The sequence below is a fragment of the Protomyctophum parallelum genome (assembly GCF_964188405.1).
Source record: "Protomyctophum parallelum genome assembly, chromosome: 2".
Classification (NCBI taxonomy): domain Eukaryota; kingdom Metazoa; phylum Chordata; class Actinopteri; order Myctophiformes; family Myctophidae; genus Protomyctophum; species Protomyctophum parallelum.
Window position 1 is genome coordinate 62765039 of NC_139699.1, and position 19060 is coordinate 62784098.

Below are 19060 nucleotides of genomic sequence, written 5' to 3' on the forward strand. Positions count from 1 at the left end.
TTGGCACCATTTTACTGGAGGTTAGGTTTAACCATTTAGACCTAGTTTACTGGAGGTTAAAGGTATATTCAGTGATTTCACTTAATTCAAATATCACTTATTTTTTTGTTTTGTTGTGATAATCCTCCCTACTATAGAGTGTGCTGGCCATATAAGGAGTTCCTCCCTGTCCCCAGTTAACCCCTGGGGGTCAACAAACCTTAGGTTTCGTTTTTGACTCTCTATCCTGATTGGACGAAAGGCTGGGTCCCACAGCCAAAAACGAAACCTAAGGTTTTTTGAGTGAAATCACTGAATATACCTTTAAGGTTAGGAATAAGGTTATAGGTTTAACTGTTTAGACATAGTTTACTGAGGTTACGTTTAGGCTAGCAGGCCTGTTGTGGTCATTCAGGTCTAATATTACATTTTACATTTTGTGTGTCTATGGCAAAAATGGAACGTTGACAAAAATGTCCACCACAAGCCAACATGTGGCGATGTCATGCACAGAGAACACTAGATAATACTTGAAATTCACCACCAAGTCTCTATCCGATCTACAAGCTCACCAAGTCTCTATCCGATCTACAAGCTCACCAAGTCTCTATCCGATCTACAAGCTCACAACAAACCCCAGCATAGGGATGCTGATGGGGTTCAAGGGACACTTCACCCTTTTTGCAAAAAAAACATATGTTAAGAATACGTTTAGAAGATTTCCTGGGGGTCTTTATGTGTGTAATATGTGTTTTAAGATATTTTAGATTTTAGCAGTGAGCCCACTCAGCCCAGTGTCTCTGATGTCATCGACACTGGGCTCAATCTAAAATATCTAAAATCACACACATAAAGACCCCCAGGAGAGTTTTCTCTATCTTCTAAACATGATTAACATTGATGAACAAGTTTCCCAACAACACCCCGAACGCCCGGGGGTATAGAGCGTCTTAGTCCCTCCCCCTTTCAGAACGACGAGTGGCCCGGGAAATGAAATGCAATGCATTTCTCCCATAGGATTTTCTTTAAGTATTTATTTAAAGACGGTTTTACGCCGCGGACAAAGCCAACTCGGATCGTGACAAATCATGACAATGAACACAATGTTTTGGGCCGATCAAATCATTAGAAAGAAGAAAATAAAGGCAGGAGACAACACTATTTGTTTTGTTTTTCTTCTTATAAATTATTTGATCAGCCCAAAACATTGTGTTCATTGTCATGATTTGTCACGATCCGAGTTGGCTTTGTCCGCGGCGTAACCGTCTTTAAATAAATACTTAAAGAAAATCCTATGGGAGAAATGCATTGCATTTCATTTCCTGGGCCACTCGTCGTTCTGAAAGGGGGAGGGACCAGCGATTTGCAGCTTCAGAGCCTATTTCAAGGTGGCACATCTTGGAAGCAGCTAGATGTAGCTAGATGTAGCCAAAACACCCCTGAGGGGATCGACAACAAAGGCAGCTATGATTACTTCTAACGGGGCTGCGAAGCGACGGGACCACGATGGGCCGTCAAAAACATAATCTTTGGTTAGAATCGGAAGCGTTGATTTAGATCAAGAGCTATTCACGTTTTAAGATTTTCTTTCTCGTCCACTAAAATGTAGGGTCACCACTTTGGATGACGTCCCAACCGGAAATGACCAACAGGCGCTCCCAGCCTGTGGAGCGGTGCGCTCGGTTATGAAATCATTAATGTTCCGTCTTTTGATTAATCTCCGTCCTGGGCACTGAACTATTTGATATGACTGAGATCTCCGTGCCGCTCGGGGGGGTTAAATGCCATGTAAAAAATCCTAATGCAAACATATTTTCTCTCAGGTTGTCCTCGAGACGTACTGGATCTTACAGGGAAACATTCACACATTTTTTGTAGCGTTAATATATTTTGAAACCCTTTTTTTTCACCCAGTGCCAACACTGTAAAAGAAGTGTGGCTGCAAAATGCCCAAACAACATTCGTCTAAAGTGAATATTTTGGCAGAGATGACAATTTGTTTCGTAGATTTCCGAAGGAGAAATCTCCGTGTGCGCCCTCTAATCTAGGACACGCCCTCTACTTAACGAGGTCACACATACTCAACGAGGCCACGCCCTTTACTCAACCAGGCCAGGCTAATTGGGCCAAACGGCCTGCTATTGAACTGTGACTGTAAATCAACGTTTCAATGACAAAGTATTCCAGAGTAATGAGGCTGCAAAGGTGAGGTGGATTTGAAGATTAAATCCCAAAGACAAATATCTTAAAGTATAAACCTTGAAAATAAGACAGATGGAAATGTGGAAAGTCTGAAGTTTCAAAGTTAAATAATGACGGAGTAATCAGAGCACAGAAAAGTGATTGGTAACGGTGAGATAAATGCATTTGAGGTTAAATGTTGTGAACACTATAGAGCGTCGCAGTCCCTCCCCCTTTCAGAACGACGAGTGGCCCAGGAAATGAAATGCAATGCATTCTGACCACAGGATTTTCTTTAAGTATTTATGTAAAGACGGTTACGCCGCGGACAAAGCCAACTCGGATCGTGACAAATCATGACAATGAACACAATATCCTATGGTCAGAATGCATTGCATTTCATTTCCTGGGCCACTCGCCGTTCTGAAAGGGGGAGGGACTGCGACGCTCTATATAGGGGGTTGAAATGTGCCATCCCCTGGTACCCCCATACATGACGCCCCCTCATGGGCGTTCCTTTATTCCATTCTCTTTCCCTTTATACTCTGGAGGAGGAGGACGAGAAGGAGGAGAACAAGGAGGAGGAGGAGGAGGAGAGCGAAGCAAAAAAGCAGCTGTTTCCACTGTACGTCTGTTTGTCTTTATCAGGCAGACCTTCCTTTCATTCCCCCACACATGCGCACACACACACGCACGCACGCACGCACACACACACGAACACACACACACACACCTTCAGCGCGACCTCCTTCCATTCCCACACACATTATCAAGTTTTTATCAGCGCCAAACAGAGCTGTGATGTCATGGAAGCAGTGACATCAGCACAGAGCGCCGTGCAGCGCCGACTGGACTGGAGTGGAGTGGAGTGGAATGGACTGGAATGGACTCTAGTGTTGGAATGGACTCTAGTGTTGCACGATTCTTGCTCATAATTTAAGTCTGGATTTCCCCCCGCAATAACCAAGATCACGATACGCTCACGAATGTCTTTTTTCCCCCATGAAAAGATGTATTGTCTTTAGTCTGTAACTGCCGAACATTACTACATTAATTATAAATATGTAGTCTTTAGTCTGTAACTGCCGAACATTACTACATTAATTATAAATGTGTATAGTCTTTAGTCTGTATTTACTACATTCAAAATGTGTCACCTGGAGCAAAAACTACAGTGACTTTAAACAGACAACATCAAAGTGCTTAAAGACTTAAACCTCTCTTAAAGTCTCTCTCTTGTAGTTACAGAGTAACTAAAATGAACTGGACAGCCAACTGAACTATAGTGCTGCACCATTCTGGACCACATGTAGAAATGAGATCTCACAGGTGTCTGAATATAGATCTCAATCTTTTTCTTTTTTTTTGATTAATTGTGCAGCACAGGACTGAACTGGACTGGACTGGAGGCGCACTGCGCGGGGCAGAGCTCCGCTCCGCTCCAATCCGGGCCATGCTCTCTACTGTTCCATTAATACCGTGGACGTGCTAATCTTCCCACCCAGCCTGGCAGCACGCACACACATGCACACACACACAATGAGAACACTCCTGCTCTTTGTGCTAGCTGGCCCAAAGTGTGTGACCCACTTTGAGCCACGCTATAATCACAGAGCTCATAAAAAAGTCCTGTTCCTCTCTCTCTCTCTCTCTCTCTCTCTCTTCCCCCCCCCCCCCCCCCCCCCCCTCTGCACCTTTCCTCTCTCTCTTTGTCCCAGGCCAGCCCAGAGTCAGCGTTTTTCTCCCCCAAACAAATGTTTGGATTTAGTTTAGGTTTTTTTTATAGGGGGGGGGGGGGATTTGGTATTCCTCCTGCCTTGCACATGCCCGCCCAGACAGACAGACAGGCATACAGACAGGCAGACAAGACGGTCGAGGACCCCCCAGACAGACAGGCAGCGGGGACCCCCCAGCTCTCTCTCTCGGTGGAGCGGAGAAAACAAGGTGGATGAAAGCGAAGCGAGATATATGAGAATGATAAGAGAGATAGAGATTGAGATAGAGAGAGAGAGAGAGAGGGAATTCCTCGCCCTGTTGGAAATCAGCAGCAGCCTGTTCAAAGGCTTCAGTTTTGAAAAGGCTCAAATGACAGCCTTGCGCGCGCGCGCACACACACACACACACACACACACACACACACACACACACTCACACTCACACTCACACTCACACTCACACTCACACACACTCACACACACACACACACACACACACACAGCAAAACAAATATTGCTCCCAGAGGAAGTGACATAATAACACAGCACTGATCATATCCACCACTCCTCTTTACATGAAGGACAAACAACAACAACAACAACAACAACACAATGTGGTCACATGGGGAGACGATGGCGCAAAGAGAGAGACAAACGATTTGGGGCTTTTATGGGAGAGAGGCCAGTTCTCTTCTCCACTTCCACAGTCAGGCATAAATCACTTATTGCTGATGGAAGCGTTCCCGATGTTACATAATGCCCTGGTGGAGATGTTTGTAGAGGAAGAAGAACTGTTCTTCAACCACCGAGAATGAGGCTTTGATAGATCACTTCATGATCAAAAGAATGAGGCTTTGATGGATCACTTCATGATCAAAAGAATGAGGCTCCGATAGATCACTTCATGATCAAAAGAATGAGGCTTTGATGGATCACTTCATGATCAAAAGAATGAGGCTCCGATAGATCACTTCATGATCAAAAGAATGAGGCTTTGATAGATCACTTTATGATCAAAAGAATGAGGCTTTGATAGATCACTTTATGATCAAAATAATGAGGCTTTGATAGATCACTTTATGATCAAAAGAATGAGGCTTTGATAGATCACTTTATGATCAAAAGAATGAGGCTCCGATAGATCACTTCATGATCGAAAGAATGAGGCACAGAAAATAACATTGACTGAAACGAAAGCAAGCCAACAACAAAAAATACAAATTAAAAAAAAAATCACACCTGTGTGAAGTGAGGGGCGCTCTTATCATCGTACATCATCATGGCGTGACATGTCAATTTAATTTGCTCGTCTACATATGACGTAAATTATCCATTCATTGTCAATGGCATTTAATGTTTGTGTAAGATGAAAAGCTACACTAATAGGGTTTGGGTTAGGAGGGGCTAGCTACATGTCATTATGTTAACCGTCTTCCTGCCATTGCCGAAGCCCTTCGGCAATTGAAGCATTAATTTGATATTAACGCTTGCTGCCATTGCCGACGGCCTTCGGCAATTGCCCTTTATTAGTGCATATGATTGATCAAGCCATAATGCTACTCACGTTAGCCGGTTAGCTAGCACTGTTGTTAGCACTGCACTGGATCGTTCATATTAATTCACCGTCGCCATAAGAATCCATTCTATCCGTTTCTTTCAATCGCCTGTATCTCCTATTCCTTGTCCCAGATGGCATTTTTGGTCAAAACAGCGTTTCTTTGACGGCACGAGCCGACGTTGTGGAGTGCAAAAATGTACCGGCATTTTTCGATCATGTAAACAAAGGTTGTCTTGGCAACGTAAAGCTGGCAGGGATAAGCTCACTTCCGGTTGAGGCAAAATGTGGCTTTTCAAAATAAGAGCTCAAATTAAAAAAATGCTGGCATGAATTAGGTCCTAATTTCTCAATAAATGGCAGCAGTAAAAGGGTTAATAACATCATCATCATCATACTATAATGTCTGAGTGTCTGTCTGTGTGTCACTGTGACTGCCGTAGATCCTCACTGCCTGCACCAATCACTCCCACGTTTCACACAGGCATTGACCATAATAATATGGAGGTCTTAAAGGACCACCTCACCACTTTTCAACCTATCTTCATATAATAGGTCCTCACTAATAATCATGAAGAAATGGCGCAATCTTTTTCTACTCGGTCCGTATCTCATAGGAGGGCTGTGGGCAGTTCAGAAACCGTCTTCCAGTGACATCATCGATGGGGAATACAAGCTAATAGAAACGGCAGGCTTTCTAGTCCTGAAAAGTTGCAATGTGAAAATGGAAGCCATCGTTCTCACAATAATGAAAATCTAAACATTTTTGTAAAAAAATCTTGTTTAAAAACAAATCTGCCTAATGATGATGTCACTGGAAGACTGTTTCTAAACTGCCCACAGCCCTCCTATGAGACACAGACTGAGTAGAAAGAAATCGTGCCATTTTTTCATGATTATTAGTGAGGACCTATTATATGAAGATTGGTTGAAAAGTGGTGAAGTGGTCCTTTAACGAAGCCCTTTTTCCAATTTAACTAATTATGAATGAATAGAAATGTATTAGTGAATTAAAAATGCGAAAACGCACCCAGGGCGCAGTACCCCCCACGGCCACTAGGTGGGGGGGCAAATATCTCACAACGGGTAAGGGCTAGTGTTAATAACACTCATACTGTACTAAAGCTTTGTAATCTCAACCTGCAGGCTCTCCTGTAGCTCAGTTAGCTGCTGTTGTCAGTCGCACTGTGATGTGCTGCGGCGTTGCTAACGTCAGTCGCGCTGCGCTGCAACGTCGCTAACCTCAGTCACGCTGCGCTGCAACGTTGCTAACCTCATAGTCGCGCTGCACTGCAGCGTTGATAACATCAGTTGCGCTGCAGCGCTGATAACCTCGTGTCACTATACTCACCAGGCTTTCCACCTCTACGGCGTTCGAGTCTGGGTTGAGACTTCACGCGTCAGGGCTTAGGTCGCCACTACACGAGTGGCTCAGACCATTGGTGTAGGCGGCATTTCAGTGCTTGGGGTAAGACTCCCATTGGCCTTTGGCTTTAACCCATTCTGACCTGAGATCAGATTCATATGAGGTTTCCACTGGACACACGCTGGTCTGACGAACCCATTCTGACCTGAGACCAGATTCTAAAAATGTCAGTCGTTCTTCGATTTTTTTCAAAAATAGCTAAAGCATAACATGATGCTAACACCAAAATGGGTGCCCGGTCAGAATGGGTTAAAAATGGGGCAGTTGTATGTCAGGTCCAACAAATGAAGACTAAAATGTCAGGGAGGGACTAGTGAAGAAGAGATCCAGTAGAACTAAATGTCAGGGAGGGACTAGTGGAGAAGAGATCGAGTAGAACTCAATGTTAGGGAGGGACTAGTGGAGAAGAGATCCAGTATAGAACTCAATGTCAGGGAGGGACTAGTGGAGAAGAGATCCAGTAGAACTCAATGTCAGGGAGGGACTAGTGGAGAAGAGATTCAGTAGAACTAAATGCCAGGGAGGGACTAGTGGAGAAGAGATCCAGTACAACTCAATGTCAGGGAGGGACTAATGGAGAAGAGATCCAGTAGAACTAAATAACTGAGTGATTTTTATGGTTGGTTGCGTTCGGGTGTAAAATAGCAGATCTGTCGAAAACCAACACTGGTCCTCAGGAGAATCTTTTTTTTATTTTTTTTGTGACTATCAGGACCTTTGTTTCTTTATTCAGGGGGAGGTACAAGGTTAGTTTTACGTCGTTATTGTTATTGGTGACATTCCCCGTTTTTCCTTTTTTTTTGCAACCCTTCCCCTTAGGTTGGGCAGAATGACCAAGAGTGGTCACGCTTGCCCAGCCTACCCTCCTGTTCTCCCTCCCACCCTCCCATGGGTCCTATAGGGGAGGCAAAACATAATAATTAAAATAAGGAAAAATAAATATTAAAGTAAGTAAGATGAACAAAAAAGAGAAAAATAAATGAACAAAAAATACATACATACATGACATAAACAGAGAATAAAACACAAACAATTACAAAATATTTGTATAATATAGTCTACTGCATATGCCTCCTTGGGACATTGAAATTGATAGTTCAATTAAATTACAACTGATCGCTCGGGAGTGTTTCCAAGTTGTTGAAGTGTGACATGAAAACTGTCTTTCTGGCCTGAATTGTGTGGTATACGGTAGCCTTACTTTTGTCACGCGAGTGTTATGGACTTTTGGAATGTACAAGCGAGGTTGCATCATGCTCTCGCCATGCTGGACGCATCGGCAGCATAGCATGCCATGGAATGTCACGGAGGGTCAGTGGGGCAGTGTGTTGAAGGGCGCAATGCCAGACAACAAGCGGCCCGCGGTGTCACGATCCGTCTCTCACTCCTCAGGGACACCCCCATGGCGAGACTGACGGACCAGAGGGCAGCACATATGCATTCTGCAGGGAATGCCATTCCACAGACTCAAAGCATGAGAGCCAGTCAGTGTCTCATCATTCTGTGTCTATACCGACTAGTGGTGTGTAGGGCAGGGGTTCTCAACGGTTATTTTTTTGGCTGGGGACCCCCGGAAATGCTTTGGCCATGTCTCGCGACATGGCCAAATGTCCCCCCCCATCCCCCCCTGTCCCAATACAAACCTACTGCAGAAATAAACCTTAATATTAGAGAAAATATATCATACGTGAATACTGAAACCAGATATGAATCATTATGGAAAGTTGCATGTACTACACGACACGTATACTATGTACACTCTTCATTTCCATTTTCCAGCCATTCAGTTGCAAAAAATAAAAAGGAAAACATATAATAATAAAACATAATTTAAGGACCCCCCCAAAATAATTTGGCGACCCTCCCCTTGGGTGTAGTGACTCGACTCGATGTTTATTTTCTCGGTCTCGTCTCGGAGAAAGAAAATGGTGTTCCAAAACTTTACTAAATGATCCTGGCGGTTATACGCTCATATAGGATTATGAAGCATTGGCGGAGGAATTATATACATGATTTTCCACCAGCTTGTTGTGTTGCTTACTGTCGATCGTGGACACACCATCAGATGAACTGATACATGGACACACCATCAGATGAACCAATCAGAGACCTGATACATGGACACACCGTCAGATGAACCAATCAGAGACCTGATACATGGACACACCATCAGATGAACTGATACATGGACACACCATCAGATGAACAAATCAGAGACCTGATACATGGACACACCGTCAGATGAACCAATCAGAGACCTGATACATGGCCACACCATCAGATGAACCAATCAGAGATCTGATACATGGATGGACACACCATCAGATGAACCAATCAGAGACCTGATACATGGACACACCGTCAGATGAACCAATCAGAGATCTGATACATGGACACACCATCAGATGAACCAATCAGAGACCTGATACATGGACACGCCATCAGATGAACCAATCAGAGATCTGATACATGGACACACCATCAGATGAACCAATCAGACCTGATACATGGATGGACACACCATCAGATGAACCAATCAGAGATCTGATACATGGATGGACACACCATCAGATGAACCAATCAGAGATCTGATACATGGATGGACACACCATCAGATGAACCAATCAGAGATCTGATACATGGATGGACACACCATCAGATGAACCAATCAGAGATCTGATACATGGACACACCATCAGATGAACCAATCAGAGACCTGATACATGGACACACCATCAGATGAACCAATCAGAGACCTGATACATGGACACACCATCAGATGAACCAATCAGGGGGCAGGGTTTCTGAAGACACACTTCAGTCCATCTTATCTCTGCTCTGTCCCTCCCAGACCACGGGGTGAAGGGTCAACACTCTGTGTGTGCATGTGTGTGTGTGTGTGTGTGTGTGTGCGTGCGCATGTGTGTGCGTGCAATTGTGCGTGCGTGTGTGTAACTCTAGAGGAGTTTAAAGTGCCACCTGTCTGTCTCTCAGTTTCAGGAGCCAGATGTCTACAGGTCACCAGAGGGCCTAGACCGCCTGTTCACACACACACAATAACACACACACACACACACACACACACACACACACACTCACCAGAGGGCCTAGACCTCCTGTTCACACACACGCACACACACACACGCACACGCACACACACACACACACACGCACGCACACACACACACACACACACACACGGTATACTCACCCACGGTATCACACGGCTCGTCCTTGTGAACGCAGAAGTCTGTCCTGAAGGAACAACAGAAACACGTTAACAGAAGTCTGTCCTGAAGGTTGAACAGAGAAACACATCAAGTCATCTGATGCTTTTGATGGCATAGGCAGCTGGGGAGAAACTAGGGAGAAACTAGGCGCAGCTGATGGACAAAGGACTAATTAATTAAAGCGACAGAGAGAGAGAGAGAGGAGAGTGTGTGTGTGTGTGTGTGTGTGTGTGTACGTCAATTTAACAAAGTGCAGACGATCAGAAATCAGCAGAGTGAGCGACGTATGCCAAATTGAAGTGGACTCGGCCCCAGACTTTTTTTTTTCTCCCTGGAAATGTCATTGCACTGTGCACTGGTATGCTGCATATGATTAGGACTTGACACGCACGTTCATACGCATGCACACACGCAGACGCACGCATGCACACACACACACACACACACACGCGCGCGCGCGAACACAGACACACACATTTAGCCTTTATAAAGCCATTCTGGGTGACCTGCCGTCTTACATTTCATCCAAATTCGACTTGGTCCAAAACACCCTAAACCTCAGGTCAAATGCTTGGCTGCGGTGTGTAGTACCAGCATTCAAATCCGAGGGGGGTAAAAAGTGTCCGGCCTTCTTTGGCCCTTGGTCGTGGAATGATCTACAGTCCAGAATAAAACTGGCTTTGAAAGTTCAGGTCCAGGGGGTGTACTTGTACATCAAGCTGCCTCACGCTACAGAAACAGGAGATAGGCTCCTGCCCTATGGGCCTCATGGCTCGGCAAGGCTACTCACTTTTACTTACTTATCTTTGATGTACAGTCCAACACCTGCACATGTTTGGATATGTACTAGCCTATGTTCATGCCTATATATTTATTATATAAGTTCAGATCGTGTAGATTGTAGGGCTGTCCCCGACTAAGGATTTGTATAGTCGACTGATAGATGAATAAATTTGCTGTTAGTCAACTAATAGTCGACTAAGCAAAAATTATAATAATAATAATAAACTTTGTATATAAAAATACAATATTTACAAAAATATACAAAAATATTGTATTATTCCACTAGGTCTGTGGGGGACATAAACACATTTGAACATTCTGACTGTTCAAATCTTTTTTTTTAACAACTGAGAGGCTTGTCATTAGCCAGATTGAGCACAGCAGGTGAGATTGAGATTCTGGAGTCTATCAGGCCAGCACACTGTGCGATTCAAGTCACAGGCAGTGGCACATTGCCACACAGGCAGACACACTCCAGATGCACATTGGAGATTTGAACAGTCAAATGTGTTAATGTCCCCCACAGACCTAGTGGAATAATACAATATTTTTGTATATTTTTGTAAATATTGTATTTTTATATACTATTCGACTAATATACTATATACTATTCGACTAATCGAGGTCAGCCCTAGTAGATTGTGTATATGGTGTATTTTGCCCTGCTACTAAAAAGTAGGACAGGTGACTTGTTGTATTTTATGCATACTGTAGGTACTTTAAGGTGTATTATGGATGTTGTATTTGCTGGTTCAAAATGTAACATTGACGATGTGGTATTGAAGTGTCATTTTATTTTTGCCTCCTGGCCAGTTCCCACTTGTAAAAGAGACGCAGTCTCAATGTGATTTTACTGATTAAATAAGGTAAGGTAAAAAAAAAAAGAACATGCACAGACACACGCACCCACCAGTTTTGGAGATATGGCTTATAGAGTGATGTCTTGCAGAAAACAGCGAAAACAGGCTTGAAAGGTTCACTTCTGTGGTATCTAACATTACACCTAGCTACATTTATTTCACATTTACATGTCGATTTTCATATATAGACCGATTCAGAAATGGGTCTCATGGTCGCAGGCAACGCATTTCCTGTAGGCGGAGACGACTCATACAGTACTAAGCATTAAAGTATTAAAGTATGAGACTGACGTTATGTATCTTTCGGGGCCTTTCAATGCTTTGTCTCAACCATTAGTATATATGGCTCTGGTCTCAGCCACCGCGGTAGATATTTTGACATTCCGTTTTTTTTATGTTGCCACTACTGTTGGAGCAGCCATAAACTACACAGGTTCATCCCGATGTTCTGGGGCATCTTTGTAATGTTAGTGTTAGTAAAACGCAGGTAAAAGAGTAACGTTTGAAGCAGACTAACATCAGTCACTTTTCCATTCACTGTAGTAGAAGGATGTGCGGGGAAACCGCAGATATGTCGTCTCCGCCTACAGGAAATACGTTGCCTGCGACCATGAGACCCGTTTCTGAATCGGTCTATTGATTAGTTTGCATTTAGTTTTTATTTCGTTTCCGTCAGTGAAAAAAGGTAGCCGACAAACATCTTTCGTCCTAGTTTTAAATGGGTTTTTTTTTTTAGGCTTTCGCCTTTATTTTATATTTTTTTATGGAGGGAAAGACAGTAGGCTGACAGGCAATGGGGAGAGAGAGATGGGGGGGTTGACGTGCAGTAAAGGCCGTCGGGATTGGGAGTCGAACCCGCGGCACACTGCCAGACCTGGATCACCGGCCAAGGTGCCTGGACCGCTGAGCCAACGGCCTAGGCCTTCGTCCAAGTTGTAATCGACGAAATGAACACACACACGTAAAACAACATGCATTTAATTTGTCTCCATGTCACCCTCTCCTCCTCCTGTCTGACAAAATGTGATCCCCAAATAATACCCCCCATCTTCACAGAGCTGTGTGTGTGTGTGTGTGTGTGTGGTAGGGTGGGGGATCAGGTTTACAACAAAGCACCTTAGGAACAAAAGACCCCTCTGTACGCCCCCCACCCCCCCACACCCTCCACTGGAAGACAGACAGGATAGGATCTGACAGGCTAACATGAGCACTCATTTAAACAAAAGGATTCTCTCTCTCTCTCTCTCTCTCTCTCATCGAATTACATCAGGTAATAACAGATAATCCTAAATTAAGAGTGTGTCATGTCGTGCCAGACGCCGCGTGTCGTTCGCCCCTCGTTCATGTGAGTTTGCATGTTCTCCCCGTGTCCCCTATAGGGTAGGTACCCTCACGTTATCCCCGTGTCCCCTAGGGAAGGTACACTCACATGTTCTCCCCGTGTCCCCTAGGGTAGGTACCCTCACATGTTCTCCCCGTGTCCCCTAGGGTAGGTACCCTCACATGTTCTCCCCGTGTCCCCTAGGGTAGGTACCCTCACATGTTCTTTCCGTGTCCTCACATGTTCTCTCCGTGTCCCCTAGGGTAGGTACCCTCACATGTTCTCTCCGTGTCCCCTAGGGTAGGTACCCTCACATGTTCTCTCCGTGTCCCCTATAGGGTAGGTACCCTCACATGTTCTCCCCGTGTCCCCTAGGGTAGGTACCCTCACATGTTGTCCCCGTGTCCCCTAGGGTAGGTACCCTCACATGTTCTCCCCGTTATAGGGTAGGTACCCTCACACGTTCTCCCCGTGTCCCCTAGGGTAGGTACCCTCACATGTTCTCTCTGTGTCCCCTAGGGTAGGTACCCTCACATGTTCTCCCCGTGTCCCCTAGGGTAGGTACCCTCACACGTTCTCCCCGTGTCCCCTAGGGTAGGTACCCTCACATGTTCTCCCCGTGTCCCCTAGGGTAGGTACCCTCACATGTCCTCTCTGTGTCCCCTAGGGTAGGTACCCTCACATGTTCTCCCCGTGTCCTCTAGGGTAGGTACCCTCACATGTTCTCTGTGTCTCCTAGGGTAGGTACCCTCACATGTTCTCCCCGTGTCCCCTAGGGTAGGTACCCTCACATGTTCTCTGTGTCTCCTAGGGTAGGTACCCTCACATGTTCTCCCTGTGTCCCCTAGGGCAGTGTTTCTCAACCTTTTTTGTCCCAGGGCACACTTTTCATAGCCTAAAAATATCGGGGCACACCTAGATATACGGTGTGTGTATATACTGTATATATACCGGTGTATATATATAGTAAATATATATATTATATATAATATATATATATATATATAATATTAGTGGTCCATGACATGAAAATGTTTGAGAACCACTGCTCTAAAACAACATTGGACAATGATGTTTGACAGTCAGCAATATTGTTTCTTATTCTAGATTTATTTTCTGACTTTTTCGGACTTTCTGACTTGATCTGGCCTGTTAACATTTTCATAGACCTGGTTGCTTGTTTCCCTCTCAGTCAATGTGGCAACCCTGGTCAAAGCCGTGTTGACTGTTGTGGTTCCGTATGATAATTTAGCTTAGCACACAACAGCTAGGAGGATGCAGCAGGCTGCTGCCGTCATGTTTAACAGTATTTTGCGCAATTCATGTCCCCAAATATATGGATATGGCTCCATCGCTGCCTCTTTCTTTAGTAGAAGTAGAAATTTAACATGTTGCTGACTGTTTATCGTCCCTCTCACACGCACACGCACACGCACGCACACGCACACGCACACGCACACACACACACACACCACCTCCTGGCCGCTGCAGACCCAGAGGCTCTGTGCAGAGGGAGACCCCGATATTTATTTATCGGGTTAACGCAGCACGTTAACGCCGATGTGCCCCGAGATTTTTAGGCTATGAAAAGTGTTACTTTCGGACAAATCTCGCGGCACACCTGGACAGATCAAACGGCACAGTAAAGTGCCACGGTACATAGGTTGAGAAACACTGCCCTAGGGTAGCTACCCTCACAACAAACATGCAGTAATCCTGGTCTCTATATTGCCTCCCCCTGGCCAGCTGGTGCACCTGATGGAGGGGAAAGGAACTGGTTGGAATAACGTGTTCCTTCCACACGCTAGTACGTCGAACCGGGGGAACTACCCCCTGTCAAGTTGAAGCATGAGCTCAGTTCGGGTCTCTCCCCAGGTCGGCAGAGGGAGAGCCAGGATTACAGAAAGAATGTGGGTTACAAAATTGTGGTATAAAAACGTAAGAGGAAAAACCACATTAGTGCTCCAGACAGGTACCTAGTGACCAGCACGGCTGTGTCCACAGGGGGGATGTCGTCCCTCGCTCCCGGCACGTGGTTGGTCCCCAGGTAGCGAGGACCCCCGTACTCCTGCCACTGCCACTGGCAGAAGCTCTCCAGGGACCTCTCCCCATGGTGGCTCACCTTTAACTTCCCCTGGAAGACAGAATATCACAGAGCAAGCGTTTCGGTCACTCACACGGTCAAACACATCTCTCTGTTTTTAAACTACAACAGGACGTCACTGAGCCGCGGTGGTAAGAGACTCACCGCTCACCCAAACACATCTCTCTGTTTTTACTAAAACTACAACATGGCGTCACTGAGCCATGGTGGTAAGAGACTCACCGCTCACCCAAACACATCTCTCTGTTTTTACTAAAACTACAACATGGCGTCACTGAGCCACGATGGTAAGAGACTCACCGCTCACCCAAACACATCTCTCTGTTTTTACTAAAACTACAACATGACGTCACTGAGTCGCGGTGGTAAGAGACTCACCGCTCACCCAAACACATCTGTTTTTACTAAAACTACAACATGACGTCACTGAGCCGCGGTGGTAAGAGACTCACCGCTCACCCAAACACATCTGATTTTACTAAAACTACAACATGACGTCACTGAGCCACGGTGGTAAGAGACTCACCGCTCACCCAAACACATCTCTGTTTTTACTAAAACTACAACATGACGTTTCTTTCCTTATGTTGTAGTTTTAGTCAAGAGATGGTCACCTCTTAACCGAAAACCGGACTATGAATAGGCCTCTAGTCGACTGAAAGTAGTGTCAGTTGGGGCGGGACCAGCATCTGCTGCATGACAGGCAGGTCGTTTGGGTCAGCAGAGAGTTAACGAGGGGTCCAAGGGTCGACGGGGGAGGTTAAAAGGTGAAAGGTCATGCTTACGGGGCGGGTGTGAAGCAGCACCAGTTTGGTGACTCGGATGTTGATCCTGATCCCCAGACTCTGGTGGAGGAACATGTTGTAGACCTGTTGGAGAGAAGACATGGACACGTGTTATTTTCGAGGGGCGCTAGCCCCTCCTATATACAGCTTTGGTCCTCACAAAATGTCCACAACATAAACATTATATGCCATTGACAATGAAGGGAATATGTACGTCATCTTGTCCCCACACGTCTCACATTTGCCATCAACACTGCATGAAAAGCGGGGTTAACGGCCAGGCAATTATGGCGGGCACTAGATTTGCCCACAAACCTAATGTTTAGCATGCATAATCGCCCATAAACGCCCGTAACGTACCATTGTTGTTAAGTTTATCTGGAGTTTCCTGTCACATACATGGTTTTTGCGCAGTGCAATGAAAAGAGAAAGGAGGTCAAATGTCCACAACACAAACATTAAATGCCATTGACAATGAAGGGAAATTTTACGTCATCTTGTCCACACATGTCTCATATTTGCCATCGACAAATATTCGGCCATATTCACTTTCTTAAAGGTGCTGACCTTATCACATTTGTGCAAAACTAATGCTTGGAATGGATTCAGAAACCCCCTAGTTTGACATGTAACATGCTACTTAAAGTATGATTAAATTCTGCCTTATATTGGTTGTCTATGGTGTGGTATACAAAAATGGCCATAGCTTTTTTTCGTGATGTTTCCCGGCAGAGCAGACCTCTCATTCTGTGGACCTTAATGACCAAGTGAATAGAAAAAAAAAACACAAATAAAAAGTATGTCATGACATCACAGGTCAATCCTTAAAGGACAACTTTAGTTTTTTTCAACCAAGGTTCATGTTTTAGGTTGTTATTAGAGAAACTAAAAGGTGAGAGTTAATTTTCTTTCATTTGCTGCTTTCTCTCGTTTTGGGAATTTTAGCAGTTTTTTGACAGGGGGCGGGGGCATTCGAGCATGGGGCTAAATATGTATTTTTTTACAAAATAATATGGCAATTCTTTTATTTATTATTTACTATAGTCCTAATAAACTCCAAGAAATTACATCTGGCCACAAAAGATCACAGGATCTATTGAATGTGACAAACTGACATATTGAGCCTATACACACAGTATAAGCCTTGCAGTAGGCTACCTTCACATTCAGTAGATCCTGTGATCTTCTGTGGCCAGATGTAATTTCCTGGGGTTTATTAGGACTATAGTAAATAATACAAAAATAAATCACCATAAAAATAAAATAAAATAAAAATACATATTTAGCCCCATGCTCGAATGCCCCCGCCCCCCTGTCAAAAAGAGCTAAAATCCCTAAAACGAAAGAAAGCAGCAAATGAAAAAAAAAATAACACTCATCTTTTACTTTCTCTAATGACAACCTAAAACATGAACCTTGGTTGAAAAAAGTTGTCCTTTAAAGGGCCTTTTGCAACCAGATCTTATTTTAATGATGTTTGGGAGACGAGAAACACTTTCCTGGGGTTTTTTATGTGGGTAATGTGTTTTTAGATAATTTAATTGTAGTCCAGGAAGGAAGTGAGCCCAGTGTCCATGACATCATGGAGCCCATGGACACCTTGAAATACTGAAATATCTAAAAACACAAATTACCCACATAAAAACCCAGGAAAGTGTTTATTGTCTCCCAAACACCATTCAAATAAGATCTGGTTGCGAAAGGTGTGGCCCTTTAACCGTTGAGCTTTTGGGCCTGTGGAGGTTGGCTCCGGGTAGAAAACAAGAGGTAAGCAAATGAAATTGGGATTGACATTTAAAATAGTAAATGCAGCTTTGCCCTCTATGCCCTCTGTACCTGACAAACTACCTAAAAAAAGTGAGCGACTCCCACAGCCACAATACAAGAGGAAGCGTGAACAACGATCTGGTTCCACCCACTTTCAAAACAAACATGGGCAAATTCTGCCACCCAAGTGTGGAATGCCCTTCCTCCCTCAAAAAATGCAAATCACTGGCGTCCTTTAGAACAGGCCTGAGAATCCACCTTTGAGCATGCCAAAGGGAGAGGAAATGATTACCTCCCCTCCTCCACCCCACCTTAGTCTAGTGACTACCCCCACCTCCTTATAACCCCTTCTTTGTTCCCCAACCTGTACATATGTTTAACCTTTTATGATGATTTTATTTTTGTTGTTTAGTTTTCATGTCATGATTATGAATTGAATACCCAGGACCTGAATGGAAACAAGACCGCAAGGACGTTTTCCGGTGATCCCATTGGACGTGTGTGTTTGACTGTACCCTGTACTGATTACTTTTCTGTTTGACTGTACCCTCTACCAATTACATTTTTGCCAATAAAGTATTCATTCAATCAATCAAGTAGCAGTGGTCTACGGAACCAGTTATACAGGTTCATAGTAGCAGTGGTCTACGGAACCAGTTATACTGGTTCATAGTAGCAGTGGTCTACGGAACCAGTTATACAGGTTCATAGTAGCAGTGGTCTACTCTGAACCAGTTATACAGGTTCATAGTAGCAGTGGTCTACGGAACCAGTTATACAGGTTCATAGTAGCAGTGGTCTACGGAACCAGTTATACAGGTTCATAGAAGCAGTGGTCTACGGAACCAGTTATACAGGTTCATAGTAGCAGTGGTCTACGGAACCAGTTATACAGGTTCATAGAAGCAGTGGTCTACGGAACCAGTTATACAGGTTCACAGTAGCAGTGGTCTACGGAACCAGTTATACAGGTTCATAGTAGCAGTGGTCTATGGAACCAGTTATACTGGTTCATAGAAGCAGTGGTCTACGGAACCAGTTATACAGGTTCATAGTAGCAGTGGTCTACTCTGAACCAGTTATACAGGTTCATAGTAGCAGTGGTCTACTCTGAACCAGTTATACTGGTTCATAGAAGCAGTGGTCTACGGAACCAGTTATACAGGTTCACAGTAGCAGTGGTCTACGGAACCAGTTATACTGGTTCATAGTAGCAGTGGTCTACGGAACCAGTTATACAGGTTCACAGTAGCAGTGGTCGTTTAAAATAACTTTTCTTCTTTCCCTCTAAAGTTTTCCTGCTTGCGTCTCAGAGGAGGAAAGCTGGTAAGCTGCTCTAGTAATGCAGTTAATA

The 19060-nt window shown here is 44.5% G+C and overlaps 1 protein-coding gene across 2 annotated transcripts in view; it reads right to left on the bottom strand.

Annotated features, from left to right (window-relative positions):
- The window catches only part of adamts17 (ADAM metallopeptidase with thrombospondin type 1 motif, 17), a 119544-nt gene that overhangs the window by 59118 nt on the left and 41366 nt on the right, over positions 1-19060 (bottom strand). For both annotated transcript variants that reach the window (XM_083760199.1, XM_083760198.1), the window contains exons 5-7: positions 15940-16023; positions 15027-15184; positions 10068-10111 (exon numbers count right to left, since the gene is read on the bottom strand). In XM_083760199.1, the coding sequence (XP_083616325.1) occupies positions 10068-10111; positions 15027-15184; positions 15940-16023 (286 nt within the window). The remainder of the gene's footprint in view (positions 1-10067; positions 10112-15026; positions 15185-15939; positions 16024-19060) is intronic.